Source organism: Anolis sagrei, chromosome X (assembly GCF_037176765.1).
Source record: "Anolis sagrei isolate rAnoSag1 chromosome X, rAnoSag1.mat, whole genome shotgun sequence".
NCBI classification, from domain to species: Eukaryota; Metazoa; Chordata; class Lepidosauria; order Squamata; family Dactyloidae; genus Anolis; species Anolis sagrei.
In genome coordinates, this window is record NC_090034.1 from 58,338,706 (window position 1) to 58,366,111 (window position 27,406).

At 44.4% G+C, this 27,406-nt stretch overlaps 2 protein-coding genes across 6 annotated transcripts in view; both read left to right on the forward strand.

Annotated features, from left to right (window-relative positions):
• The first annotated feature begins 517 nt into the window (after positions 1-517).
• Positions 518-3,405, forward strand: NDUFA11 (NADH:ubiquinone oxidoreductase subunit A11). Its single transcript, XM_060784870.2, has 4 exons — positions 518-711; positions 857-949; positions 2,639-2,761; positions 3,183-3,405. Exons 1-4 carry the CDS (start codon positions 630-632, stop codon positions 3,293-3,295), a joined length of 411 nt encoding a protein of 136 aa, XP_060640853.2. The 5' UTR covers positions 518-629; the 3' UTR covers positions 3,296-3,405.
• An 11,595-nt stretch (positions 3,406-15,000) lies between these two features.
• Positions 15,001-27,406, forward strand: part of LOC132780977 (excitatory amino acid transporter 1-like) — a 45,531-nt gene continuing 33,125 nt past the window's right edge. For 2 of the 5 annotated variants that reach the window (XM_067473538.1, XM_067473539.1), the window contains exons 1-2: positions 15,001-15,094; positions 23,450-23,512. Coding sequence is in view for 2 of the 5 variants with exons in the window: in XM_067473537.1 (XP_067329638.1) it covers positions 23,424-23,512 (89 nt within the window). In the remaining 3 variants the exon portion in view is untranslated. Of the gene's footprint in view, positions 15,095-22,042; positions 22,068-23,230; positions 23,513-27,406 lie in introns of those variants that run through there. The other 3 variants (XM_067473540.1, XM_067473537.1, XM_060784869.2) reach the window with 3 other exon arrangements.

A 27,406-nucleotide genomic window follows, 5' to 3' on the forward strand; every position in this document is an offset into this window, starting at 1 on the left:
CCCTCCTCCAATGGGAAGGACGAAGAGTAGCCCCACTTATCGATGCCACCAATGGGAAGCCGTCATATCCACATCACCTTCCCTCCAATGGGAAGGGCGGAGAATAGCCGTCAGCGTTCTGAGGAGAAGGTCTAGCCTAAGCCCCGCCTACAACTTTCCCTCCTCCAATGGGAAGGGCGGAGAATAGCCGTCAACGTTCTGAGGAGAATGTCCAGCCTAAGCCCCGCCTACAGCTTTCCCTCCTCCAATAGGAAGGGCGGACAATAGCCGTTAGCGTTCTGAGGAGGATGTCCAGCCTAAGACCCGCCTACAGCTTTCCCTCCTCCAACGGGAAGGGCGGAGAATAGCCCCCCCCCCATCGAAGCCACCAATGGGAAGCCGTCATAGCCACGCCCCGTCATCCAGGATCGTTTTCTGGGGAGAATGCCCAGCCCAAACCGACGCATCAAAGCCCCGCCCACGACTCGCCTTCCTCCAATGGGAAGGCCAGGGATTGACGCCGACCAATCGGCTCCCGCCACCAAACCGCGCCCCTTCGAGCATCCTCGAGCGGGGATTGGTCCGTGCTATGTTCTCGCCTGGGCTCCCGCGAGAGTTGCCATTCTGAGGCGGTCTTCCGAGCGTGAAAGATGTCCGGCTACTGGGACATCCCGGAGGGCACGGAGTGTGCGAAGAAGACCTGGCTCACGGGCCGGCTCGGGGCCGCCGTGGGTGAGGAGGCTTTTCCTTTGTGGAATAGGGATAGATAGATAGATAGATAGATAGATAGATAGATAGATAGATAGATACCTCACTGTTTGCCTTTAAGAGTATTGGGATGTCTTCAAGTGACGCATTTCTCTCGCTTTTCCTTCAGGCCTCGTGGGCTCCATTTACCACATCATCTTGTTTCCGTCGGAAACAGCGCTGCATGCCATCCAGAGGGCCACCAGCGCCACCGTCACCATGGGTGAGCCGAAGCAGTGTCAAACTGAGTTAACTCTATAGTGTAGACATATATATATATGTGTGTGTGTGCACATCACAGTGCTCTCTGAATGTAGGTGAACTACAACTTCCCCAAATCAAGGGGAATTTCTCCCAAATACTTCCAGGATTTTTTGCTGATCATGAGGGCTCTGTGTGCCAAGTTTGGTCCAATTCCATCTTTGGTGGTGTTCGGAGTGCTCTTTGATTGCTGGTGAACTATAAATCCCAGTGCTTACAACTCCAAAATGTCCAAGGCCAATTCCTCTCAAAACCCACCAGTATTCAAATTTGGGCATATTGGGTATGTATGTTGAGTTTGGCCCAGATCCATCATTTCTTGGGTTCACTGTGTGCTCTGGATGTAGGTGAACTACAACTCCTCTAAATCCCTCCAAAGACCTCCAATATTTTTTGTTGATCATGGGGATTAAATAAATTTAAAATAATGTTTTGAATACATATATATATATAATTTATAATATATAAATATACAACTTTATTCATAATATGTCGGTATATATATAACATTTTTATATCTTTATTATAAATAATGCTTTGAAAAGATATATAATTTATATGTGTGTATGTATCGTGGGAGTCCCCACAGTAGGTTAAAGCACTGAGCTGCTGAGCTTGTTGATCGAAAGGTCGCAGGTTCGATTCCGGGGAGCGGCGTGAGCTTCCGCTGTTAGCCCTAGCTTCTGCCAACCTAGCAGTTTGAAAACATGCAAATGTGAGTAGATCAATAGGTACCGCTCCGGCGGGAAGGTAACGGCGCTCCATGCAGTCATGCCGGCCACATGACCTTGGAGGTGTCTATGGACAATGCTGGCTCTTTGGCTTAGAAATGAAGATGAGCACCACACCCCAGAGTCAGACATGACTGGACTTAATGTCAGGGGACAACCTTTACCTTTACCTATGTATCATTGTGTCATTGTACCCCTTGTATCATTGGAGCCCCCGGTGGCGCAGTGGGTTAAAGCACTGAGCTGCTGAGCTTGTTGATCGAAAGGTCGCAGGTTCAATTCCGGGGAGCGGCGTGAGCTTCCGCTGTCAGCCCTAGCTTCTGCCAACCTAGCAGTTCGAAAACATGCAAATGTGAGTAGATCAATAGGTACCGCTCCGGTGGGAAGGTAACAGCACTCCATGCAGTCATGCCGGCCACATGACCATGGAGGTGTCTACGGACAACGCTGGCTCTTCAGCTTAGAAATGGAGATGAGCACCACACCCCAGTGTCAGACATGACTGGACTTAATTTCAGGGGACTACCTACCTATGTATCATTATTATTTATTATTAATAATAAAAATATTGATAATCTGTCAGCGGTACTTTGATTGTGCTTTTCCTGTATGAAGGCAGAAGGGGGTGGACTAAGTGACCCATGATGACCCATGTAGTCTCTTCTAACTCTTATTATTATTATTATTATTATGATTATGACTTGATGGCCATCTGTTGGGGGTGCTTTGATTGTGCTTTTCCTGCATGAATGCAGAAGAGGATTGCAGTAGATGACCCATGCGGTCTCTTGCAACTCTGTGATCCTATGAAACGTGGGTATTGTTTCTGTGGTATTGTTGGGCTTTTGCTCCTCCTCCCGATTCAGCCCGCTCAGGATTTCTCTTCCCATGACTTCTTTTCTGTTGTTGCTGTCTCCTAGCTACCTTGGGGGCTGTTTTTGGGGTGACCACTTGCCTCAGCGCTGAGATCCGGGACACCCCCGAAGACCCATGGAACTACTTCGCTGGGGGCTGCGCATCGGGTGCTCTCTTGGGAGCGAGAGGTTGGTAACCATTGGTTGGATCCTCCTGCGTCAATATCATGGCTGCCTCTGTTTGTGTAACCGGGCCTCCTTTGTAAGACTCTGGAAGATCTTGGATTTGAAATCAATCTCACAACAACAACATGCTGGAGACAAATGATTTATTTCCTTCTTTCCTCGGTGCCTGAAAGACAGTTCTAAAGTTTCCCGCTGAAATACCCTGTAATATAACAGCCCAACTCCCATCTACCCCTAGTGGCCAAACATTGTGTCCATAATCTGTTAACTGGAATTTCCCTCACAAAACAGATGTCTTATTTGCACTATGTTCCCTGTACCCAGCCTCCCTTCCCCCTACCTCCCTTCTTTAAGGGAGAGAACCGAAGCAGCCAGTCCCATGATATGGTGATCCTGACATCCTTTCTCTCTGTTTCTTCTCCAGCTCGCAACTTTGGCGTTGGCACTGCCTCCTGCCTCGGCCTGGGCACGCTGGCAGCCTTTGTCAAAATTGGCAAGAAGGAAGGTTGGCGGCTGGTCGGACCTCCCATCAACTGAACCTCTTGTTTGATGTAAGAGACTTATTGAGGGTGAGAGGAGCAGGCCCATGACATGCATCTCTTACAAAGAATGAATGTGCACATAAATAAACTACTTTGTGGTCCTTCCCTCATGGTGGGTTGTTTTGGTATGAGTCCTCTTTCTCCCCAGAACTGGCTTCTGTCACACAATATACAAATAAGAGCAAGAACATGCAAACCAGTCGACTCTTCAGTTAACCTTTGGGGATGGCTAGGTGCCAGATGAAGGTACGAGGGATATCCGGAAAATAAGGTTACAATATTTTTTTGAAATACAAAGAATGAATATATTTTAATGAAACTTCCATGGAGTGCAGCATAGGTATTACATTATTTTTCCACATAATCGCAATTAAGTTTAATACATTTTGTCATCCGTGGGACAAGTTTTTGAAGTTTCCCTCTGCCTTTTTCAGCCAGTTTGTCACTTTGGTTTTCACCTCGTCATCGTAGGCAAAGTGTTTCCCACCCAGGTGTTCCTTCAATTTAGTGAACAGATGAGTGTCACTGCGTGCAAGAGGGATGGCTTAAAACATCCCAACCAAATGAAGTCAACCACTCTTGTGTTGCATGAATGGTGTTGTGCGAACACACATTGTCATGAAGGAGACAGACTCCCGCGGTCAGCATCCCATGATGTTTGTTTTGGATGGCTCTGTGAAGATTCTTCATGGTCTCACAATATATTCCGTACCCATTTTGTCATGTCCTCACCATAAACTGAAATGATTTCATGCTAAATCGCAGCAGCGTTCATGCCCTTAGCATTTAGGTAGCGTATTGCAGCGCAAACTTCACACTTGGAGGAAAAAAGAATGAGGACGCTCATGTCTAACCGTCACCACAACACCAGTTGATGAGCTACTGATGACTGGCACTGCTTGTTTGCTTCCGCTGACTTTCCACTACATGGCAGTGAGAACAAATTCCCCCTAGAAAATTCCCTGTGAGAGCTATGTGCCTTTTAACCTTACTTTCTGGATAACCCTCGTAGTTTCTGATTGCTTGAGAGTTAGTATGTATTGTTGTTGTTCATTCGTTCAGTCGTCTCCGACTCTTCGTGACCTCATGGACCAGCCCACGCCAGAGCTCCCTGTCGGCCATCACCACCCCCAGCTCCTTCAAGGTCAGTCCAGTCACTTCAAGGATGCCATCCATCTATCTTGCCCTTGGTCGGCCCCTCTTCCTTTTACCTTCCACTTTCCCCAGCATAATTGTCTTCTCTAGGCTTTGCTGTCTCCTCATGATGTGGCCAAAGTACTTCAACTTTGTCTCTAGTATCCTTCCCTCCAATGAGCAGTCGGGCTTTATTTCCTGGAGGATGGACTGGTTGGATCTTCTCGCAGTCCAAGGCACTCTCAGCACTTTCCTCCAACACCACAGCTCAAAAGCATTGATCTTCCTTCGCTCAGCCTTCCCTAAGGTCCAGCTCTCACATCCATAGGTTACTACAGGGAAGACCATGGCTTTGACTAGGCGGATCTTTGTTGCCAGGGTGATGTCTCTGCTCTTTACTATTTTATTTTATTTTACTTAGTATGTACTAATGATTAAAAGATACATTGACAATAGCAATGAATATAGGCCTAGCTCGCTGTATACCCCATGCTATGTCATCAACTCTTTATTGATGTATAGTAGCACTAGATATAAATGTAGCTTTAACTCATAGTATACCCCATGCTTTACTATCAATTCTTTATTGATTTGATATTAATACTGAGATACAGTAATTAGAAGACAAACATATAAAATATAAACAACTGAACAACAAAAAATATAAACAACTTGCACCAAATATAGATACAGAATTGACATATAGTAGCCATATAAGCCTGACTTGCAGTCAAGGGCTAGTCAGCACCACCCAGGCTAAGGATGCCTTCAAGGCAGTAAACCAGGGGTCCTCAAACTAAGGCCCAGGGGCCGGATACAGCCCTCCAAGGTCATCTTCCCGGCCCTTGCTCAGGGTCAACTTAAGTCTGAAATGACTTGAAAGCACACAACAACAACAACAACCCTATCTCAGCAGGCAAAAGCAGGCCCACACTTCCCATTTAAATACTAATAAGTTTATATTTGTTAAAGTTGTTCTTCATTTTAATTATTGTATTGTTTTTTTTAATGTTTTTGCACTACAAATAAGATATGTGCAGTGTACATAGAAATTAATTCATGGCTTTTTTTTCCAAATTATAATCCGGCCCTCCCAACAGTTTGAGGGACTGTGACCTGGCCCTCTGTTTAAAAAAGTTTGAGGACGCCTGCAGTAAACAATGCAAAGGGAACAAAGGCCAGACTATTTCTATAATAATAATACTCCCAGTGGTGATGGGCACTAGGTGCAGTGCCTAAACACCTTGGCCTGCACTTAAAAACAATCGGCAGTGACAAAATTACCATCTGTCAGTTGCAAAAGACCAGTAGCTGGCCACTTGGAGTGCCTCTGGTGTTGCTGCAAGAAGGTCCCCCATTGTGCATGTGGCAGGGCTCAGGTTGCATTGCAATAGGTGGTTAGTGGTTTGCACTTCTCCACACTCGCATGGCGTGGATTCCACTTTGTAGCCCCTGGAGGGAAGCAAGAGTCATAACCATCTTGAAACCAGGCAAAGGCTGTAATTATCCAAAAAGCTATAGACCAATCTCCTTGTTGTGCCACCTTTACAAAGTTCCAGAGATACTTATTTTGCATAGAATTATGGAAAAAAATTGTCTGATTCTACAGCAAGCTGGCTTCAGGAAAGGCAAAAGCTGCACATCGCAAGTGCTGAACCTGATTCAGCACATAGAAGATGGCTTTGAAAGGCAGCAGATCACAGGAGCTGTCTTCATAGACCTGTCAGCAGTGTATGATACTGTAAACCACCGCCTCCTACTGAAAAAAATGTATAATATCACAAAGGATTACCACCCGCCTCTAGGTATTCTAACTGCCTATTACAGGGAAAACCAGCTGATCCATAATCCATCTAAAACACAGATATGTGCTTTTTATCTTAAGAACAGACAAGCATCCCGAGCTCTGAGGATTACCTGGGAAGGAATCCCACTGGAGCATTGCAACACACCCAAATACCTGGGAGTTAACCTGGTTGGTGCTCTGACCTACAAGAAGCACTGCCTGAATATCAAGCAAGAAGTGGGTGCTAGAAACAATATCATACAAAAGCTGACTGGCACAACCTGGGGATCACAACCAGACACAGTGAAGACATCTGCCCTTGCACTATGCTACTCTGCTGCCGAGTATGCATGCCCAGTGTGGAACGCATCTCACCACGCTAAAACAGTGGATGTGGCTCTTAATGAGACATGCCACGTTATCACGGGGTGTCAGCGCCCTACATCACTGGAGAAATTACACTGTTTAGCCGGTATTGCACCACCTGACATCCGCCGGAGAGTAGCAACCAATAGTGAAAGTACCAAGGCAATGACATTTCCGGCCCACCCCCTGTTTGGGTATCAGCCAGCACGCCAACAACTTAAATCAAGAAATAGTTTTCTAAGATGTACAGAAACACTTGCTGGAACACCTCAGCAAGCCAGAGTCCAAAAAATGGCAGGCTCAAACCCAGAACCTCAATGGATGGCTGACACCAAATGAGAGACTCCCTCCTGGGCACAAAGAAAACTGGGCAACTTGGAAGGCACTGACAGACTGCGTTTTGGCACCACGAGATTATTATTATTAATAATAATAATAATAATTATTATTATTATTATTATTATTATGTCTCCAGGTAGCAAACAATACTGCAAAGGGAACAAAGGCCAGGCTACTTCTAAAATGATAATGATGTCTCCAGGCAGCAAGCAGTAAAGGGGTAGTGAGCAGCAGCTAGGCAAATGATGTCTCCAAGGCAGGAAACAGTGCAAAGAGGACAAAGACCAGGCTACTTATAAAATAATATTATTATTTTACTGACACAAAAACACAGTATGACACAGAAAATGAGATATATATGCTTGATTTCGTATCACAAAATCACAAGTTGAACACTTCCCAAGCGTTTAGGACCCTGATGAGTGCCACATTGTCATGGTGGGGAGCTTAACTGCTCCAAAGATGCTGAGAGCTGTGCTGGCAGTAGTGTACCAGCAGGTCCAACCAAGTCAGAGAGGTCTCAGCTGAGGAGTGGAACTAAGAGCACCTAACCCATTCGCACTAGGGAGAAGCAAACCAAAATTAAGTCTATACTGGCTCAGTCGACGCCCAGGATAAAAAGGATCGTGATGGATGCTGCTGATTTTGGACATCCATCGACAAGTGGGCTACAGAATCAAAGTACAAAAGAACAGTAACAGTAGCGGCAGAAATATACAACGCCAGACAACCGCATTATTATTATTATTATTATTATTATTATTATTATTATTATTATTATTATTCCTCCAGGCAGCAAGCAATCAAGGGCTAGTGAATGCCACCCAAGCAAAGAATGTCTCCAAGACAGCAAACAATGCAAAGGGAACATAGGCCAGGCTACTTCTATATTATTATTATTATTATTATTATTATTATTATGTCTCTAGACAGCAAGCAAGAGCCAGTGAGCACCACCCAGGCGAAGGATGTCTCCAAGACATAATGCAAAGGGAACAAAGGCAAGGCTACTTCTAAAATTATTATTAATATTAATATTAATATTTGTCTCCAGGCAAGGGCTAGTGAGTACCACCCAGGCTAAGGATGTCTCCAAGGCAGTAAAAATGCAAAGGCAGTAAAAATGCAAAGGGGACAAAGGCAAGCCAACTTCTAAAATTATCATCATCATTATCATCATCATCATCATCATATATGTCCTCCAGGCAGCAAGCAATCAAGGGCTAGTGAGCACTACCCAGGCTAAGGATGTCTCCAAGGCAGTAAAAATGCAAAGACAGTAAAAATGCAAAGGGGACAAAGGCAAGCCAACTTCTAAAATTATCATCATCATCATCATATATGTCCTCCAGGCAGCAAGCAATCAAGGGCTAGTGAGCACTACCCAGGCTAAGAATGTCTCCATCCTTAGACAGCAAGCAAGAGCCAGTGAGCACCACCCAGGTGAAGGATGTCTCCAAGACATAATGCAAAGGGAACAAAGGCAAGGCTACTTCTAAAATTATTATTATTGTTATTATTATTATTTGTCTCCAGGCAAGGGCTAGTGAGTACCACCCAGGCTAAGGATGTCTCCAATGCAGTAAAAATGCAAAGGGGACAAAGGCAAGCCAACTTCTAAAATTATCATCATCATCATCATCATCATCATCATCATCATCATATATGTCCTCCAGGCAGCAAGCAATCAAGGGCTAGTGAGCACTACCCAGGCTAAGGATGTCTCCAGGTAGCAAACACTCCAAGGGAACAAAGGCCAGGTTACTTCTAGGCAGATGCCCTCACTAACTGACTATGCAATCTTCTCAGTTACTCACATGCTAATGGAGGGATCCCACTCAAACACTTGCAAATCAGGCTTGCTCGGTGCCACCTTTACAATGGTTCCTCCTACCTGGACATTATTGCAGGGGTGTGTGTATGAGTGTGCTTGACTCTTATCAGATCCTCTGCAGATACTGCCAGATCACATTGACCGTATAGCCCAGAAAACCACACAAAAAAGTTTCTCGCCGGGATGAGAAAAGTTTCTACTCCTCGTCCCTTCCAGTTGTCCTAGAAGTCTCCCTCTCCCTCTCAATTGCATAGAGGGTGGCTTGAAATCCCCAGCCAAGGCAGCCGTATTAAGGTCGCCCTTGGGCCTGGAACGTGACACCCGCAGGCTGTCTATTTTGGGGCCGCTGCGCTTGTTTGGATAGATAGACACTTGGCATATCCAGAGGGACACGACCCAGAAGCCGCTGTGACTTTGAACAGGTTGCCTGCCAAGACTGTCCCAAAAAGAAAGAAGGGGAGGAAAAGCAATAAACCTTATTCTCCTCCCATCCTCCTCCTTTGTCCTCTAGTCTTCCTTCTCTGCATTTGGGGCATTTTGATTGGGATTTTAATTAGCCTGTTAATCAACTTGGTCTCTTTCTTGTCTCGGAGTTTCCTCTGTTGGGATTCAGGTGGCCATTATTTAACTGGGCCTAAAAAGGACTTTTTATCAGGTCTGCATTATTATTATTATTATTATTATTATTATTATTATTATTAATTGTGTGTGTGTGTATACACACACACACATATATATATGAACACATTTCCGGGGTTTTTTCCCCCCACACATATACAAGGGGAAAATTATGAAAGTCAGGGGGGAAAAAGAAAGAGGGAAGTTGGGGATAATGGAGTTATTGTTAATTATGTATTTATTTATTTACTCTATTTCTATTCCGCTCTTCTCACCGTTGCAAGGGACTCAGAGCAGTGTACAAATGGCAATATTCAATGCCCCACAATCAACAACATAAAATGCAACATATCAATGCAATAAACAATTAAAATAGATAAATAACATGAAATCATTAAAACATCATATCCAGGGCCAAGGTCTTCCTTTGTATGCTACATTGTGCTGATTTTATATTGCATTACCCAAACACCAGATTGCAAATCCAGGTCTTAACTTTTATCCATCACCGCCCAAGCAGGGAGATGGTTGAACAAAATATCTCCAAAGCTTTCGGTGCTCTTACTGCCTATTACAGGGAAAACCAGCTGATTCCTAATCCATCTAAAATGCAGACATGTGCTTTTCACCTTAAGAACAGGCAAGCATCTCGAGGTCTGAGGTTTACCTGGGAAGGAATCCCACTGGAGCATTGCAGCACATCAAAATACCTGGGAGTCACTCTGGACCATCCTCTGACTTATAAGAAGCACAACTCGAATATCAAGCAAACCGTGGGTGCTAGAAATAATATAATATGAAAGCTGACTGGCACAACCTGGGGATCACAACCAGACACAGTGAAGACATCTGCCCTTGCACTTTGTTACTCTGCTGCTGAGTACGCATGCCCAGTGTGGAAAACATCTCACCATGTTAAAACAGTGCATGTGGCTCCTAATGAGACATGCCGCATTGTCACAAGATGTCTACGCCCTACACCTCTGGAGAATTTACACTGCTTAGCCAGTATCATACCACCTGATATCCATCGGGAAATAGCAACCTGTAATCTCCAGTCCATCCCCTAATTGGATATCAGCCAGCATGCCACTGCCTTAAATGAAGAAATAGTTTTCTAAGATCTACAGAGATATTCATAAGAACACCTCAGCAAGTGAGAGTCCAAAAGTGGCAGGCTAAAACTCAGAACCTCAATTAATGGCTGGGACTGGATGAGAAACTCCTTCCTGGGCACACAAAAGACTGGGCGACTTGGAAGGTGCTGAACAGACTATGCTCTGACAACATGAGATGCAGCACCAACCTTAGGAAATGGGGTCACAAAGTGGAGGCCATGTCATGCGAGAGCGGAGAAGAGCAAACCACAGACCACCCATTACAATGCAGTCTGAGCCCTGCTACATACAGGACATTCTTATAGCAACATTAGAGGCTTTCCAAGTGACCAGCTTCTGGTTGGAGGACATTTAGTGTAATGCCAAGTTTTTTAAACTTTGTTTTTTTAAATACATTACAACTGTACCTTTGGTTCGCTTCTGATACGATAAATAAAACTTTATTTCCTGAACACCAGGAATGACGGTCCAGTCTGATATCATTGGGGAGGGAGTTCCACAAGAGAAGGCCCTGTCTCTCATCCCCACCAGCCACGCTTGTGATGGGGGTGGGACTGAGAGCAGGGCCTCCCCACAGATCTTAACTCGCTAACCAGTTCAGACAGGTAAGTTGGACTGGAGCCCTTTAGAGCTTTTGAGGTCAAAACCAGCATTTTGAATTGCGCTCGGTAGCAGACTGGCAGCCAGTGGAGCTGACGTAACAGGGGAGTTGTATGCTTCCTATACGTCACTCCATTGAGCAGCCTTGCTTCCACCCATTGGACCCCTTGAAGCTTCTGAACAGTCTTCAAAGGCAGCCCTACATGGAGTGCATTGCAGTAGTCTATTCTTGATGTAACCAGAGCGTGGACAGCTGTGGCCAAGTCTTGCTTCCCAAGGTACGGGTGCAACTGGCACACAAGTTTTAATTGTGTAGAAGCTCCCCTGACCACCGCTGAGACCTGGGGTTCCTGGCTCAACAATGAATCCAGGAGGACTCCCAAGCTGTGAACCTGCGTCCCTCTTGGGTGAGTGGGCTTATTGACAAAAGACCCCCCTCATAAATATAGAGTAGAGTAGATTATTAGCAGCAGCGTGACCCAGCACCGGTCGCCAAAAGAACAAAAAAACACACACCAATGTTAAAGCTTTTATTTGTAGTAAAATAACATATTTGCACTATTTATAATAACAAGGTTTCCACAACACAAATAAAGTCCTTTATACTGCCTTCTTTACTTCCATGCTGGACTTCTTCCTCATGCAGATTAACAGCTTCGCTCTCACAGAGCCTCCTCTCGCACTGAAATTACACAAGAGCTTTATATAGTAGCTTTACACACAGCTTTACACTCAGGCCTTTCTCTCATACCAGGCGTTCTCCTATCAGGCCTTCCTCATACTGTGAGAACTACCTCATAGAGAGGCCTCCTCACACAGACTGAGGAGTCTTCTCACTGAGGCAAACTAACACTAACAAGTTTCGGCCTCCTCACTCTCGTCAGGATGACACTAGCTTTGGCCCACTGGCTCTAACAGGCTTCGGCCTCCTCACTCTCCTCAGGGTAATGCAACTTTGGCCCACTGGCTCTAACAGGCTTCGGCCTCCACTCTCCACAGGATGACACTAGCTTTGGCTTACTGACTCTAACAGGCTTGGCCTCCTCACTCTCCTCAGGATGACACTAGCTTTGGCCCACTGACTCTAACATGCTTTGGCCTCCTCACTCTCCTCTGGACGACACTAGCTTTGGCCCACTGGCTCTAACAGGCTTCGGCCTTCTCACTCTCCTCTGGACGACACTAGCTTTGGCCCACTGACTCTAACATGCTTTGGCCTCCTCACTCTCCTCTGGACGACACTAGCTTTGGCCCACTGGCTCTAACAGGCTTCGGCCTCCTCACTTTGCTCAGGTTGACGCAACTTTGGTCACTGACTCTAACAGGCTTTGGCCTCCTCACTCTCCTCAGGATGACACTAGCTTTGGCCCACTGACTCTAACAGGCTTTGGCCTCCTCACTCTCCTCAGGATGACACTAGCTTTGGCCCACTGACTCTAACAGGCTTTGGCCTCCTCACTCTCCTTAGAACTACACTAGCTTTGGTCCACTGGCTTTAACAGGCTTCGGCCTCCTCACTTTCCTCAGGGTAACGCAACTTTGGCCCACTGGCTCTAACAGGCTTAGGCCCCCTCACTCTCCCCAGGGTAACATAACTTTGGCCTACTGGCTCTAACAGGCTTCGGTCTAATTACTCTCCTCAGGACGACACTAGCTTTGGCCCACTGACTCTAACAGGCTTCAGCCTCCTCACTTTCCTCAGGGTAACGCAACTTTGGCCCACTGGCTCTAACAGGCTTCGGCCCCCTCATTCTCCTCAGGGTAACGTAACTTTGGCCTACTGGCTTTAACAGGCTTTGGCCTCCTCACTCTCCTTAGGGTGATGCAACTTTGGCCCACTAACAGGCTTTGGCCTACTCAGGCTGCAGGGCTGAGCAGGTGTCCCCCAACAACATCTTGTGAGAGCAATCCTCCAGGAAGGACTGGAGCCTCTGCAGGACAGTACACCCAAGCCCCATTCCTGCGAGGCGTCCCAGAAAGATACCATGGTCAACGGTATCGAATGCCGCTGAGAGGTCTAAGAGAACCAACAGGGACACACCTATCTATCCTATCCATTTAAATATCCTGTGCCATCAATCTAATCTATCTATCTATTTATCTAATCTATCCTCATGGAGCACCCGGTGGCGCAGTGGGTTAAAGCCCTGTGCCGGCAGGACTGAAGACCGACAGGTCGCAGGTTCGAATCTGGGGAGAGGCGGATGAGCTCCCTCTATCAGCTCCAGCTCCTCATACGGGGACATGAGAGAAGCCTCCCACAAGGATGATAAAAACATCAAATCATCCGGCCGTCCCCTGGGCAACGTCCTTGCAGACGGGCAATTCTCTCACAACAGACGCGACTTGAGCTCCTGACACGACCAAAACCAAAATCTAATCCATTCTATTTGAGATATCCTATGCTATCAATCTAATTTATCTATTTATCTAATATATCCTGTTATCTATCTATCTATCTATCTATCTATCTATCTATCTATCTTATCCCTCCTATCCGTTCATCTATCTATCCTATGCTATCAATTTAATCTATCTACCTATCCTCTTATCTATCTACTCATCCTGTCCCTCAGTCTATCTATACTATGCTATCAATCCTATCTATCTATCCAATTTCCTATTTATCTATACTATTGAATCCATCTATCTAATCAATCAGTTGATGTATCCCATCAATCTAATCTAATTTATCTATCCTCATATCTATCTATCTATCTATCTATCTATCTTATCAATTCATCTATCTCTCCTATGCTTTCAGTCTAGTCTATCTTATCTATCTACTCATCCGGTCAATCAATCTATACTATACTATACTATAAATCTAATCTATCTATCTGTCTGTCTGTCTGTCTGTCTATCTATCCCCTTCTCTATTTATCTTTGTACTATTGAATCAATCTAATATATTTTCTACCCTCTTATCTATCTATCTATCTATCTAATCATAGAATCAAAGAGTTGGAAGAGACCTCATGGGCCATCCAGTCCAACCCCCTGCCAAGAAGCAGGAATATTGCATTCAGATCACCCCTGACAGATGGCCATCCAGCCTCTGTTTAAAAGCTTCCAAAGAAGGAGCCTCCACCACACTCTGGGGCAGAGAGTTCCACTGCTGAACAGCTCTCACAGTCAGTAAGTTCTTCCTCATGTTCAGATGGAATCTCCTTTCTTGTAGTTTGAAGCCATTGTTCCGTGTCCTAGTCTCCAAGGAAGCAGAAAACAAGCTTGCTCCCTCCTCCCTGTGGCTTCCTCTCACATATTTATACATGGCTATCATATCTCCTCTCAGCCTTCTCTTCTTCAGGCTAAACATGCCCAGCTCCTTAAGCCGCTCCTCACAGGGCTTGTTCTCCAGACCCTTGATCATTTTAGTCGCCCTCCTCTGGACACATTCCAGCTTGTCAATATCTCTCTTGAATTGTGGTGCCCAGAATTGGACACAATATTCCAGGTGTGGTCTAACCAAAGCGGAATAGAGGGGGAGCATGACTTCCCTAGATCTAGACACTAGGCTCCTATTGATGCAGGCCAAAATCCCATTGGCTTTTTTCCTGCTTGTTCTCGGTCTTGCAGCTCTTCTGATGTCTGAGGTGGAGTATCCATAATTTATCTCTGTATCCTCTATCTATCCTATCATTCTATCTATTCTGTGCTATCAATCTAATCTATCTTTCTATGTATACACTTATATATCTATGCTATCCTAGCCATCAATCTCTCCTATCTCCTTCTCTCTATCCTTTTATCTATCTATGCTGTGCTATCTATCTACCTACCTACCTATCTATCTATCATTTAGACTTTGGAAGCCCCCCCAAAAGGTGTTGAATTTTTAAGGAGGCGGGGTGTGTTTCCATGGCGACCCGCGGAGGGGGCGGGCTTTGGGGTTCCAGGTGGGCGGGGACTTCGGGGGGCGCGCGCAGAGGAGGCGCCAGAATCCCCCTCCCCTCCTTCCCTAGATCAGGACCCCCTCCTTCCTTCCTTCCCTCCAAGGTAAGTGAATGGATTTTATGTTGTACTTGTGGGTTTCTCTTCCTTTTTCTCTCCTCCCTTTTCCCACGTGGACAAAAAGCCTCTCCACGTGGCCCAGATAAGAAAAAGAGAAAGGGGGGTTTCTTCCAATGGCTTTTATTGCATTGCATTGAATTGAACAATGCAATAAAATGCAATGCGAGATTGCTTATTTAGGGGATCCCCTTCCTTGCTTCCTTCCTTGCCTTGTCTCTGCAACTCATAACACGTGTCTATGGCATATTCTGCACTGCAATGCATTGCATTGCATTGCAAGATTGCATCTTCCTTCCTTCCTTCCTTCCTTCCTTCCTTCCTTCCTTCCTTCCTTCCTTCCTTCCTTCCTTCCTTCCTAATCCTTCCTTCCCTGGAATATTGTGTCCAATTCTGGGCACCACAATTACAGTAAATAGAGATATTGACAAGCTGGAATGTGTCCAGAAGAGGGCGACTAAAATGATAAAGGGTCTGGAGAACAAGTCCTATGAGGAGCGGCTTAAAGAGCTGGGCATGTTTAGTCTGAAGAAGAGAAGGCTGAGAGGAGACATGATAGCCATGTATAAATAGGTGAGAAAATCATAGGGAGGAGGGAGCAAGCTTGTTCTCTGCAGCCCTGGAGACTAGGACGCGGACAGAGGCGGCCCTCTGTAAGCAAACAGTATTTTGGCGCCCCCCAACCAATCACTGATATATATTTTCTGTTCATCATGGGAGTTCTGTGTGCCATATTTGGTTCAGTTCCATCATTGGTGGAGTTCAGAATGCTCTTTGATTTTAGGTGAACTATACATCCCAGTAACTACAACTCGCATATGTCAAGATCTATTTTCCCCCAAGAGCGCCTCCAGAGCACCCCTGGGCAAAATCAACTATACTGCAAATGCTTAGTTTGCATAATGGGTTGAACCGCCCCTGGATGCGGAACAATGACTTCAAACTACAAGAGAGGAGATTCCATTAGGAAGAACTTCCTGACTGTGAGAGCCGTTCAGCAGTGGAACCCTCTGCCCTGGAGTGTGGTGGAGGCTCCCTCTTTGGAAGCTTTTAAACAGAGGCTGGATGGCCATCTGTCAGCGGTGCTTTGAATGCAATGTTCCTGCTTCTTGGCAGCGGGTTGGACTGGATGACCCAAGAGGTCTCATCCAACTCTATGATTCTATGATCCCTTGTCTCTGCAACTTATAATAAAATAGAGCAATTTAAAGTGGCTGCGGATAGTGAGATCCGTGCTGCGGATAGCGAAACTCGAAGCACAGATACCAAGTCCTGATAAGAGCTTACTGGTATCCACCGTGTAGCTCTGTGTGCCTGGCAAGACAAAGAAGCCCAATGTTCCCCAATGAAGAAATCTCACCAAGTTGAAGAAGAAGCCACCAAGGTGTTTTATTCAATCATCTGAAAGTGATGTCAGCTCACGGTAATCCGCCAAAGGAAGCTGAGACACCATAACATTGCAAAACATATTTTATACAGTGTAATCCTTTGGATGTGGGAGCTGGACCTTCGGGAAGGCTGAGTGAAGGTAGAGAGATGCTTTTGAGCTGTGGTGCTGGAGGAAAGTTCTGAGAGTGCCTTGGACTGCGAGAAGATCCAACCAGTCCATCCTCCAGGAAATAAAGCCCGACTGCTCATTAGAGGGAAGGATAGTAGAGGCCAAGATGAAGCACTTTGTCCACATCATGAGAAGACAGGAAAGCTTAGAGACAAAAGGAGTGTAAAGAGTTCTGAGTGAATCACCTTTGTCCCAATGACAGATGGAACAAAGAGGGGCTATCAAGTCCCATGCATTTTATTGTAAGGATAACAGCGATACGAGTTTCCAGCGAAGGGGTCCAGCGCCTCTGGCACTGCTGTCCATTGAGTCTAAAAGCAGAAATAGTGTCCATGTTGACAGGATGATGTAGTCTGTTCCTGGGAAAGGGGAAATGTCAGAGTGGGACAACGGGACATGACCTCCTGGTGTACTGGTAGTCATGCCAGGTGATGAATGGTATTGTAATGTCCAGGTGACTGAGCCTTACTTACTTACTTAGGCGATCCTTCGTTGGCCGAGTAGGATCGTCTTCCAGGATCAGTGTGTTGTTGTTCATTCGTTCAGTCGTCTCCGACTCTTCGTGACCTCATGGACCAGCCCACGCCAGAGCTCCCTGTCGGCCGTTACCACCCCCAGCTCCCTCAAGGTCAGTCCAGTCACTTCAAGGATGCCATCCATCCATCTTGCCCTTGGTCGGCCCCACTTCCTTTTGCCTTCCACTTTCCCCAGCATAATTGTCTTCTCTAGGCTTTGCTGTCTCCTCATGATGTGGCCAAAGTACTTCAACTTTGTCTCTAGTATCTTTCCCTCCAGTGAGCAGTCGGGCTTTATTTCCTGGAGGATGGACTGGTTGGATCTTCTCGCAGTCCAAGGCACTCTCAGAACTTTCCTCCAACACCGCAGCTCAAAAGCATCGATCTTCCTTCGCTCAGCCTTCCCTAAGGTCCAGCTCTCACATCCGTAGGTTACTACAGGGAATACCATGGCTTTGACTAGGCGGATCTTTGTTGCCAGTGTGATGTCTCTATTTTATCGAGACTGGACATTGCTCTCCTCCCAAGAAGTAAGCGTCTTCTGATTTCCTGGCCACAGTCTGCATCTGCAGTCATCTTTGCACCTAGAAATACAAAGTCTGTCACAGCCTCCACGGTTTCTCCCTCTATTTTCCAGTTGTCAATCATTCTTGTTGCTATAATCTTGGTTTTTTTGACGTTTAGCTGCAACCCGGCTTTTGCGCTTTCTTCTTTCACCTTGATTAGAAGGCTCCTCAGCTCCTCCTCGCTTTCGGCCATCAGGGTGGTGTCATCTGCATATCTGAGGTTATTAATGTTTCTTCCAGCAATTTTCACCCCAGCTTTGCATTCATCCAGCCCTGCACATCGCATGATGTGTTCTGCATGCAAGTTAAAAAGGTTGGGTGAGAGGATGCAGACTTGCCGTACGCCTTTCCCAATCTTGAACCAGTCTGTTGTTCCGTGGTCAGTTCTGACTGTTGCTACTTGGTCCTTGTGCAGATTCCTCAGGAGAGAGACAAGGGGGCTTGGGATGCCCATCCCACCAAGGACTTGCCACAATTTATTATGATCCACACAGTCAAAGGCTTTAGAATAGTCAGTGAAGCAGAAATAGATGTTTTTCTGAAACTCCCTGCCTTTCTCCATTATCCAGCGGATATTGGCAATTTGGTCTCTCGTTCCTCTGCCTTTTCTAAACCCAGCTTGAACATCTGGCAACTCTCGCTCCATGTATTGCTGGAGTCTTCCTTGCAGGATCTTGAGCATTACCTTACTGGCATGAGAAATAAGGGCCACTGTACGGAAGTTGGAGCAGTCTTTCGCATTTCCCTTTTTTGGTATGGGGATATAAGTTGATTTTTTCCAGTCTGATGGCCATTCTTGTGTTTTCCATATTTGCTGGCAAATGGCATGCATCACCTTGACAGCATCATCTTTTAAGATTTTAAACAGTTCAGCTGGGATCCCGTCGTCTCCTGCTGCCTTGTTGTTAGCAATGCTTCTTAAGGCCCATTCAACCTCACTCCTCAGGATGTCTGGTTCTAATTCATTCACCACACCATCATAACTATCCTCAATATTATTATCCTTCCTATACAGATCTTCTGTATAGTCTCGCCACCTTCTCTTGATTTCTTCAGCTTCTGTTAGGTCCCTGCCATCTTTGTTTCTTATCATACCAATTTTTGCCTGAAATTTACCTCCAATGTTTCTAATTTTCTGGAAGAGGTCTCTTGTCCTTCCTATTCTGTTGTCTTCTTCCACTTCCATGCATTGCTTATTTAAAAATAGTTCCTTATCTCTTCTAGCTAACCTCTGGAATTGCGCATTTAACTGGGCATATCTCCCCTTACTATCACTGTTTCCTTTTGCTTTCCTCCTTTCTTGGGCTACTTCCAGTGTCTCAGACAACCGTTTTGCCTTCTTGGTTTTCTTTTTCTTTGGAACGTACTTTGTTGCCGCCTCCTGAACAATGTCGCGGACTTCTGTCCATAGTTCTTCTGGGACTCTGTTTACTAAATCTAGTCCTTCAAATCTGTTCTTCACTTCCACTGTATATTCGCTCGGAATGTGAGTGAGATCATATCTAACTGGTCTGTGTATTTTCCCTGATCTCTTTAGTTTTATTCTAAATTGGGCAATAAGAAGTTCGTGATCTGAGCTACGGTCAGCCCCAGGTCTTGTTTTCACCGACTGGATGGATGTCCGCCACCTTTGGCTGTAAAGGATGTAGTCAATCAGATTTCGGTGCTGACCATCTGGTGAAGTCCATGTGTAAAGCCGTCTTTTAGGTTGTTGGAAGAGAGTGTTTGTTATACACAGCGAGTTTTCCTGGCAAAATTCTATCAGCCTGCGTCCCGCTTCATTTTGTTCTCCCAGACCATGCTTGCCTGTGATCCCAGTTGTCATTTGACTTCCCACCTTGGCATTCCAGTCTCCTGTAATGAAAATAATGTCTCTTTTTGGTGTATTATCCAGTAGGTCCTGCAGTTCCTCATAGAACTGATCTACTTCTGCTTCTTCAGCAGCTGTGGTTGGGGCGTATATTTGGATCACTGTAATGTTGAAAGGCTTTCCTTGCACTCGAATTGAGATCATTCTGTCATTTTTTGGGTTGTATCCAAGCACCGCTTTAGCGAATTTCTTATTAATTATGAAGGCTACTCCATTTCTTCGATGTTCCTCTTGTCCGCAGTAGTAGATCTGGTGGTCATCTGATGTGAAGTGGCCCATTCCAGTCCATTTCAGTTCGCTGACCCCCAGAATGTCTATCTTTAGTCTTGACATCTCACCAATAACAACATCCAATTTGCCCTGGCTCATAGATCTTACATTCCAGGTTCCTATGGTGTGTTGATCTTTAGAGCATCGGATTCGTCGTTCACCTCCAGTACCGTCGGCCGCTAGCCTTCCTTTCGGCTTTGAGCTAGCTGCGTCATCACATCTGGGGCTAGTTGAACTTATCCTCTGCTCCTCCCCAGTAGCATTTTGGCCATCTTCTGACCTGGGAGTCCCATCTTCCAATGGCATATCGACATATCTCTGGTTGTACTGGTCCATTTAGTTTTCTTGGCAAGGATACTGGAGTGGTTTGCCATTGCCTTCCCCAGGGATCACGCTTGGTCTGACCTCTCTGCCACAACCGTCCCGTCTTGGGTGGCCCTTCATGGTTTTGCTCATGACATCATTGAGGTGCTCAAGCTCCAGCGCCCCGACAAGGCGGTGATCCTTTGCTGGAGAGGATCAGTGTACTGGAGCCCTATTCTTGATCTGCATCTTCTCCTGCAGTGAGGGCATTGGTTTCCAGGTGGAAGGCGGTCTCGGTTGGGGTTGGCTTGACGCGCCTTCCTCTTGGCACGTTTTTCTCTTTCACCCTCCATTAGTGCCTCTTCAAATTCTGCAGGACTGCTGGTCACAGCTGACCTCCAGCTGGAGCACTCAAGGACCAGGGCTTCCCAGTTCTCAGTGTCTATGCCAGAGTTTTTAAGGTTGGCTTTGAGCCCATCTTTCAATCTCTTTTCCTGTCCACCAACATTCTGTTTTCTATTCTTGAGTTCGGAGTAGAGCAACTGCTTTGGGAGACGGTGGTCGGGCATCCGGACAACGTGGCCAGTCCAGCGGAGCTGATGGCAGAGGACCATCGCTTCAATGCTGGTGGTCTTTGCTTCTTCCAGCATAATGACGTTTGTCCGCCTGTCTTCCCAAGAAATTTGCAGGATTTTCCGGAGGCAGCACTGATGGAATCGTTCCAGGAGTTGCATGTGACGTCTGTAGACAGTCCATGTCTCGCAGGCATATAGCAGGGTTGGGAGGGGAATTACTTACTTACTTACTTACTTACTTACTTACTTAGGCGATCCCTCGTTGGACGAGTAAGATGGTCTTCCATTATGGGTTTCCTTGTGGGTCCGCATGTGGCTGTGGAGCCCTATTCTTGCGCTGCATCTTCTTCTGCAGTGTGGGCATTGGTTTCCAGGTGGAAGGCAGTCCCGGTCGGGGTTGGCTTGACGCGCCTTCCTCCTGGCATGTTTCTCTCTTGATGGCGGAGGACCATCGCTTCAATGCTGGTGGTCTTTGATTCTTCCAGCACACTGACGTTTGTCCGCTTGTCTTCCCAGGAGATTTGCAGGATTTTCCGGAGGCAGCGCTGATGGAATCGTTCCAGGAGTTGCATGTGACATCTGTAGACAGTCCACGTCTCACAGGCATATAGCAGGGTTGGGAGGACAATAGCTTTATAGACAAGCACCTTGGTATCCCTATGGATGTCCCGGTCCTCAAACACTCTCTGCTTCATTCGGCAAAATGCTGCACTTGTAGAGCTCAGGCGGTGTTGTATTTCGGCGTCGATGTTGACTTTGGTGGAGAGGTGGCTGCCAAGGTAGCGGAAATGGTCAACATTTTCTAATGCTACACCCTTAAGCTGTATCTGTGGCATTGGGGAGGGATTGGCTGGTGACTGCTGGAACTTTGGTTTTCTCGATGTTCAGTGACAGGCCAAGCTTCGTGTATGCTTCCGCGAAGGTGTTTAGAGTGGCTTGTAGATCTTCTTCTGTATGCACACAGATGACATTGTCATCAGCATACTGGAGTTCTATAACAGATGTTATAGATGGGAGGGGAATAGCTTTATAAACAAGCACCTTGGTATCCCTACAGATGTCCCGGTCCTCAAACACTCTCTGCTGGCCCCGCAAATGGATCCTGTTGTCCTTTGAACAGTCGGGGGTCTATGGGACCAGTATAGATGGACTGGACCGAGAGTGATGGGTGCTTGAGTCCTTCATATGTAGATGATGCTCAGGAAGAACAGCTGAATGGAATTCCCAGGTCAGGAGATGTAGGCGAAAGTTCATCACAAGGACTTGGTCGGGGGCAAACGTCTCCAAAAGGATTTTATATCAAGGTACAAAATATAACATATTTATTTATTTATGATATTTTTACCCCGCTTTTCTCGAACCCGAAGGTGACTCAAGCCGACTTAAATACATACACAAGGGTCTGTGGATACCGAGGGGAACCCTGCGAATGGGTGTCTGGGTATCCACGAGGGAGACGAGATGACACAGGGTTTAGTGGGGTCTAGGTGAGGTTAATACAAGGAAAATGGGAAGGAGAGTCCTACTCTGAGGGCCATGTAGCCACCAGGGCTGGCTGCGGAGAGTGAAAGCAAAGGGAAAAGACCCAAGAGACAAACAGAGATACAAAGAAGCAGATGTAGAGGGGAACACATCAAGGTTCATGTTTATAAGGGTTAGGTAACAATATCACTATTCAAATAGGGAGAGTTTGTTTCGAAAAGCATCCTAGGCTCTAGTAGCTGCTGCTGGACCTTTGGCAAAGCCAGTTAAGGAAACTCCAAGCTCCCATTACCTGCAGAACTCTCCGCTGTAGTACTAAGTTGGAAAATTTAATATTTTGACTCCGGGGGGGGGGGGGCAGTGCTCGACAACAATAACACGTGCCTATGGAAGGAAGGATGGATGGAAGGAAGGAAGGAAGGAAGGAAGGAAGGAAGGAAGGAAAGATGAAAGGAAATAAGGAAGGATGAAAGGAAGGGAACAAAAGGGAGGAAGGAAAGTGAGGAAGGAAAGAAACATTAAAAAAGGAAAAAAGGATGGAAGGAAAGATGAAAGGAAGGAAGGAAGGAAGGAAGGGAGGAAGGAAGGGAGGAATGAAGCAAAGATTAAAGAAAAGAAGGAAGGAAAGAAAGATGAAGGAAAGATGGAAGGAAAAAGGAAGGAAGAAAACGAAGGAAAGGAGGAAAGAAGGAAAGAGGAAGGAAGGAAGGAAGGAAGGAAGGAAGGAAGGAAGGAAGGAAGGAAAGAAAGGTGAAAGGATGGAAGAAAGGAAAGGAAGGAAAGGAGGAAGGAAGGAAGGAAAGATGAAAGGAAGATGGAAGGAAGGATAAAAAGGAAGGAAAGAAGAAAGGAAGGAAAGATGGATGGATGGAATGAAGAAAGATGAAAGGAAGGAAAGAATGACGAAAAGATGAAAGGATGGAAGGAAGAAAAGGAGGAAGGAAGGAAAGATGAAAGCAAGGAAGGAAGGAAGGAAGGAAGGAAGGAAGGAAGGAAGGAAGGAAGGGAATCTTTCCCATCTGCATCTCTCTGTGTTGGGCTCTCTTCTTCCCTTCCTCCATGGAAACGGCTCCCTTCCGAAAGCGCAGATTGGGCACATCCATCTCCCCCTCCCACGCTCAAAGCGCACTGATGCCACGCTTCTTCTCCTTCTTCTTCTCCTCTGCTGACACCGTTTCATGTTCTCTTCTGCTTTGTTTTCCAGGCGCCTCGGGGACACTGACAACGACGCAGAGCCCTTTTACATTACAGATTCAGGGGAACCCCGGTGAGTGTTGTCCTGTCTGCAAAGGGCTTTTGTGTGGCATTTGGGGGGCAAAAGCCAGTGGGGAGAGTGGGTCTGCACATAGTGTCTCTAACGTGACTGCCACATACTGCCTTATGGGATTTTGGGCTGCATCCAAAGCAGAATAATGTCTGGATCGAGGGAAGAAGTCATGGTGGTTCTCTATTCTGCTTTGGTCAGACCTCTTTGCCTGGAATATCACCAATTCTGGCAAAGCAATTTAAGAGAGATAATAATACTATAATATATTATTATTATTAATAATATGTAATATAAGAATATAATATAATAATATAAATAATAATAAGTAATATCTTAATGTAATTATATCTAAATAATAATATGTAATATAATAATGTAATAATAATATATAAATTATAACAATATGCAATGTAATAATATATAAATAATAATAATACTAATATAATTTCATAATATAATAATATATAAGTAATAATGTGTAGTATAATAATTTAATAATAATATCTAAATAATAATGTGCAATATAATAATTTCTCCTCTTTGAGACAGTAGATAATGGAACAAATACTTTTAAAGCTTGGACCTAATATGCAATATAATAATACTATATATAATAATATGTAATATAATAATAACATGTAATAAAATAATAAGTATAGTAATAATAATAATAATAATATAATACAATAGTAATATATTATTATTATTATTATACTTATTATTTTATTACATGTTATTATTATATTTATATTACATATTAGTAATGTGTAATATAAATATGTAATATAATAAAGTAATATGTAATAAGTATGGTATCCTATCCAATGTGTTGTCAATCCATTCCTTAGGGTTTCACGCAAATCTTCCTTTTTAAAATATGTATTCTATTCAGAAAAGCACATAATATGTAATAATAATAATAATAATAATAATAATAATATAATATGTAATAAATCTACCTTTTTAAAATATTTATTCTATTCAGAAAAGCACATAATAATAATAATAATATGTAATATAATAATATGTAATAAAATGATATGTAAGAAAGATAATGATGATAATAATAGTGATCCAATGCAACAGCCAGCATAGTGATGTTGTTTGCTGTGTACTAATCTTGTTGTGTTTCTAATAATAATAATAACAACAACTACTACTACTACTCTTAAGCTGGAAGATGTTCAGAGGAGGGTGGCTGAAATAATCAAAGGTCTGTAGATCCTGAATAATCCCTCTAATGAGTCTCATAAAGAGCTGGGTCTGTTTAGCCTGCAGAAGAGGAGGTGGAGAAAAGGAGACATGAGAGGAGCCATGTATGTATATGTGAACGGATGTCATGAGGAAGAGGGAGGAATACTTCCTTTCTGCTGCCTTGGAGACTGGGACAGTATAGAGCCATGGGTTAAATTCATAGGAAAGGAGATTCCATTGAACATTAGGAAGAACTTCCTGACTGTAAGAAGAGCCATTCAGCAGTGGAACTCTCTGCCTCAGAGTCTGGTGAAAGCTCCTTCTTTGGAAGCATTTAAACAAAGTCTGGATGGCCATCTGTCAGGAGGGATTTGATTATGCTTTCCCTGCCTGGCAGAAAGAAGGAGGTTGGACTAGATGGCCCATGTAGTCTCTTCCAATTCAATTAATATTATTATCATCATCATCATCATCAATATTATTATTTTATTTTTATATTATATTGCATAATTGTTATTTGTTATATTATACTATAATGATATTATTTTTATTATATTGTTATATTATACAATTATTGTTTTTTATATGATACGTTATGAAATACAGTATTTCTTCAGAGTGAAAAATTGATTGCTGTGAGTTTTTCGGGCTGTCTGGCCATGTTCCAGAAGCATTCTCTCCTGACATTTCGCCAGCATCCTCAGACGTTGTGAAAAATGCTATAGGTGGCTTGTTACATTGTGTTACATCGTGTTGTTGTTATATTACATTGTATTGTTATTACTATTATAATGTTATATCACTTCTTATTATGATGTTATAATTATATTAATTATATGATTATTAATTATATGATTATTTGATATATTATGTGATCAACGATAGTACTTCATCTAAGTGAAAAGTGCTACATCATGTTGTTATATTATTATATTGTTATATTATTAGTTATTGTTATGTTATTATTAATCACTAGCTGTCCTCTGCCACGCGTTGTTGTGGCACAGTCTGTGTATATGTGTTTTGTGTGTGTATATATGCATATATGTGTGTATATATATGTGTGTTTGTGTTTATATGTGGTTTTGCGTATGCGTTGTAATGTATTTTTGTTTTTTTCCCTTTTAAGTCTCTTCTGCTGTGTTTTTCAGTGTTTTAATGAGTGATGGTCACTCGTTGGCCTGATAGGTGTATTGTGTCCAAAATTGGTCAGTTCGTTCAGTGGTTTTTGAGTTATGTTAATCCCACAAACGAACATTACAATTTTATTTATATAGATTATATAGTTATATTTTCTAAGTATTATTTGTTATATTATATTATGCAATGAAATACAGTACTCCATTGGAGTGAAAAGTGCTATGCGTGACTTGTTAACATCGTGTTGTATTACATACTAACTTGGGTCCCCAGCGTTGCCTGGATTATTTGAAAAATTCATTTTTTTAATTGTACGAAAGGCATAAGGTTGTGTGTGAACTACAACTCACATCATACCAGGTTAACTCCGAGAATCTCCATCAGTACTTAAAGTTTGTCATGTTGGGCAAGTTTGCTCTAGATGCATCATGGGTGGGGTTCAGTGTGATATCCAGCTACAGGATGAACTACAACTCTCACCATGGTGGGTCAGTCCTGTCAAATCTCTCCAGTACTTCAGTTGGTCTTGGGAGCTCTGTGTGCCAAGTTAGGTCCAGTTCTATCATCGGTGGGGTCCAGAGTGCTCTTTGATTGCAGGTGAACTTTAAATTCCAGTACCTTCAACAACTATAAATCCCCCCAAACTTCTCCAGTATTTTGCTTTGGTCATGGGAGTTCTGTGTGCCAAATGTGGTCTAGGTCCATTGTCAATGTGCCAAACGTGGTCCAGGTCCATTATCGGTGGGGGTCACAGTGCTCTGGCTTCATGCAGGGCAAACTACAACTTCCATCATGTGGAGACAATCCCCCAACTCCCTCCAGTATGCTTAGTTGCTGATCAGTTCTGCTCTGTTTGTTGTGCAGACAGAATTGAAAAGAGAGCAAAGGGTTAAGGGAGAGGCAGTGAGTGTGATTATGCAAATTTCACACCAATGGAGAGAGTCAGAAACACTGGGATGTCTGTGGTGGAGGAAACACGTCAAATCTAGGATGAAATCGTCCCCAAATAAAAGCATTCCTTGGGTGGTGGGCAGTATGGTGTTTGGGGAGGACATTGGCAGGGGTTGGGCAACATGTTCATGGTGCTCGCTATAACCTGAAATATCATTGGAGGGAGAGCTTTTGGTGGCTTCTCAGCACTATGGGTTAAAGCTGTTTGTGGAAGCGGGAGCCTGTCTGTGGAAGTGGGCACCTCAGCCACACACATACATACACATTTCCACTTTTATTATGGACTAGTTGTCCCCTGCCACGCGTTGCTGTGGCCCAGTCTGGTGATCTGGAAAATAAAGTAATGAGAAAGTGTTTGCTTCTAATATATGTAATGTCTTTCTGTTTGTGGGTAAACAGTGTTTCATGTTGTTTCTTTGTCAGTGTTGATGTGGAGGTTGTCTGGTTTGCCTCCTCTGGAATATGCAACATATCATTGTCCTTCTTTAGGAGTCCCTTTCATATCTTGGATACTGCATCTGTCATATACATATGTGTGTGTGTGTGTGTGAATGGCTGGATGGCCCTTTGTCAGGAGGGCTTTGATTATGGTTTCTTGTCCTGGTGAAG

Coding starts and splice junctions, on each gene's coding strand:
- NDUFA11 (XM_060784870.2), top strand. CDS start 630: ATGTCCGGCTACTGGGACATCCCGGAGGGCACGGAGTGTGCGAAGAAG. Junction 950..2,638: donor CAGCGCCACCGTCACCATGG/GTGAGCCGAAGC, acceptor GCTGTCTCCTAG/CTACCTTGGGGGCTGTTTTT. Junction 2,762..3,182: donor TGCTCTCTTGGGAGCGAGAG/GTTGGTAACCAT, acceptor TTTCTTCTCCAG/CTCGCAACTTTGGCGTTGGC.